Source organism: Babylonia areolata, chromosome 8, assembly GCF_041734735.1.
Source record: "Babylonia areolata isolate BAREFJ2019XMU chromosome 8, ASM4173473v1, whole genome shotgun sequence".
NCBI classification, from domain to species: Eukaryota; Metazoa; Mollusca; class Gastropoda; order Neogastropoda; family Buccinidae; genus Babylonia; species Babylonia areolata.
The window spans coordinates 1,964,200-1,966,699 of NC_134883.1; the positions used below are offsets into that span (position 1 = coordinate 1,964,200).

General features: G+C 43.0%; 1 protein-coding gene across 3 annotated transcripts in view; it reads left to right on the forward strand.

Annotated features, from left to right (window-relative positions):
• The window catches only part of LOC143284454 (uncharacterized), a 298,683-nt gene that overhangs the window by 164,793 nt on the left and 131,390 nt on the right, over positions 1–2,500 (forward strand). For all 3 annotated transcript variants that reach the window (XM_076591096.1, XM_076591093.1, XM_076591095.1), the window contains exon 5: positions 1,175–1,236. In XM_076591096.1, the coding sequence (XP_076447211.1) occupies positions 1,175–1,236 (62 nt within the window). The remainder of the gene's footprint in view (positions 1–1,174; positions 1,237–2,500) is intronic.

Consider the following 2,500-nt stretch of genomic DNA (forward strand, 5'->3'; position numbering starts at 1 on the left):
TATAAAAACATACCTAGATGAAACTCTTGATAGTAAATCTCAAGTTTAAAATCTGGGCACATGGGGAAAAAAAGCAGTCTTAGTCGAACTTTTAACTTTCAAAACTGGTTTGCGTGTGGGGTGATGTGGTGGTTTTAAACATCTCTGATTTATTCTCATGTTAACCATAACTTTTGACGCTTCTTCCGCTTTCTGAAAAAAACAGTCATTTGAACTCTCTCTCTCTCTCTCTCTCTCTCTTGGTATATATATATATATATATATATATATATATATATATATATATATATATATAGAGAGAGAGAGAGAGAGAGAGAGAGAGAGAGAGAGAGAGAGAGATTATATCTCTCTCTATATATATAAATATGCCCAACACTCAGCTTACATCACAGATTGACATAAGCTTACAGTTGAGTCAACAGCAAAGTGAGAGCTGTATTATCAATGGTTTCTCCATTGCAATGGGAAATCATTTGCAGCTTAGTCTTTTGTTAAGGACTATGACTCTGAGACTAGGAGGCAAGATTGCACTGGCTCTTTGTGCTGCAGGCTTGGGGGGCTAGCTGGCCTTTGGGAACCATCCCAACGCGGACCGTCCTAAAAACCCTCTTGGCTGAGAGAGTGGGGATGTAACTTACGCAAGACACTTTCCACTATAATCAAATTCTAACCCAAATAGTCGGGACAGCAGTTGCCTCCTGGAGGTTGAACATAAAGAGCAGCAGTGTCATTTCTCTCTCAAATTCATCTTCCATGTCATGAACGTCCCCTCAACCCATGACCTGCGCTAACAGAAATGATGGACGTGACGAAATGAAGTGACACTCGTTTTTCACGTGCACATCATTCCAGAACAGACAGGTAAGTATACCAGAAGATGGTATCCATACGTTGTCCTAACAGGGAGAGAGGTGGCGATGGAAACGATACAGTGTTGGTCTGTTTTCAGAGGTGGCGATGGAAACGATACAGTGTTGGTCTGTTTTCAGAGATACAGTGTTGGTCTGTTTTCAGAGGTGCCGATGGAAACCATACAGTGTTGGTCTGTTTTCAGAGGTGCCGATGGAAACGATACAGTGTTGGTCTGTTTTCAGAGGTGCCGATGGAAACGATACAGTGTTGGTCTGTTTTCAGAGGTGCCGATGGAAACGATACAGTGTTGGTCTGTTTTCAGAGGTGCCGATGGACGGGGCGGAGGGACAGCAGCGGACTGCAGTACGCATGAGAAGAACCAAGGTAGGTGGATTTACTTATTCTGCGTTTATTTCCCTGTAAGTCTCTGTCTGTCTCTGTCTGTTCGTCTGTCTACCTTTCTGTTCGTCTATCTGTTTCTGTCTCTGTCTCTTTCTCTGTCTCTCTGTGTCTCTGTCTCTGTTTCTCTCTCTCAGTCTGTCTCTCTCTGCCTGCCTGTCTGTCTGTCTCTTTCTCTCTCTTTCTGTCTGTCCGTGTCTGTCTGTCTACCTGTACCTCTGTTTGTCTGTCCGTCAGTCAGTGTGTGTGTGTGTCTATCTGTCTATCTCTGTCTCTCTTTGTCTCTCCCTGTGTCTCATTCCTTGTCGCTCGTGCGTGTGTGTGTGTGTGTGTGTGTGTGTGTGTGTGTGTGTGTGTGTGTGTGTGTGTGTGTGTGTGTGTGTGTGTGTGTGTGTGTGTGTGTGTGTGTGTGTGTGTGTGTGTGGTTTTGTTTGGTGTAGTGTAGTGTGGTGTAGTGCGTGTGCTCGTGTGTGTGTCAGAGAAGGATGGAGGGATGGAGAGAGAGAGAGAGAGAGAGAGAGAGAGAGAGAGAGAGAGCGTGTGTGTATGTGTGTGAGAGGGAGAAAGATAGATAGAGTGAGGGAGAAAGAAAGAGAGAGAGACAGATAGAGAGAGAGAAGCCAAGACCCAGTTTCACTCGTTTAAAACATGTCTGTAGGTACGTTGTAACGAAGTAACTGGAAAGGGAAGTGAACGATGACTGAAAAAAGACCAGGACGAGTGGAGAAAGGATGGCTTAGTTTAGTCGTGCGGGTGTGTAGGATGGGTGTTGACACTGCAGACAACGATGAATGTAGGTACACGTGAAAGAAGGCGGCTGTCACATTCTTTTGAAATATGGCGGCTGTCATATTCATCTGAAGTGTTGGGATTAATTAATGCCGCACCTCTCAATTACTGGCGTCTGCGGAGTTTTTAATAGCACGACATAATTATATATATATATATATATATATATATATATATATATATATATATATATATATATATATATATATATATATATGGTGAACGGTTCTGGTGAACAGTTGCTCCTGTGACACTTCAAAGAGTTAGAGCGAGGAAGTAGATGAAGGTGGGAGGGTGGGGGGTGGCGAGTAGAAGCAGAAGAAACAAAATAGAGGAGGAAGATAGAGATGGCGATGATGATAATGATGACAGTTATGATGAAGATGATGATAATGAAGCGATGATGATGATGAAGCTGATGATGATGATGATGATGATGATATTCAAAGGATCGTGAAAA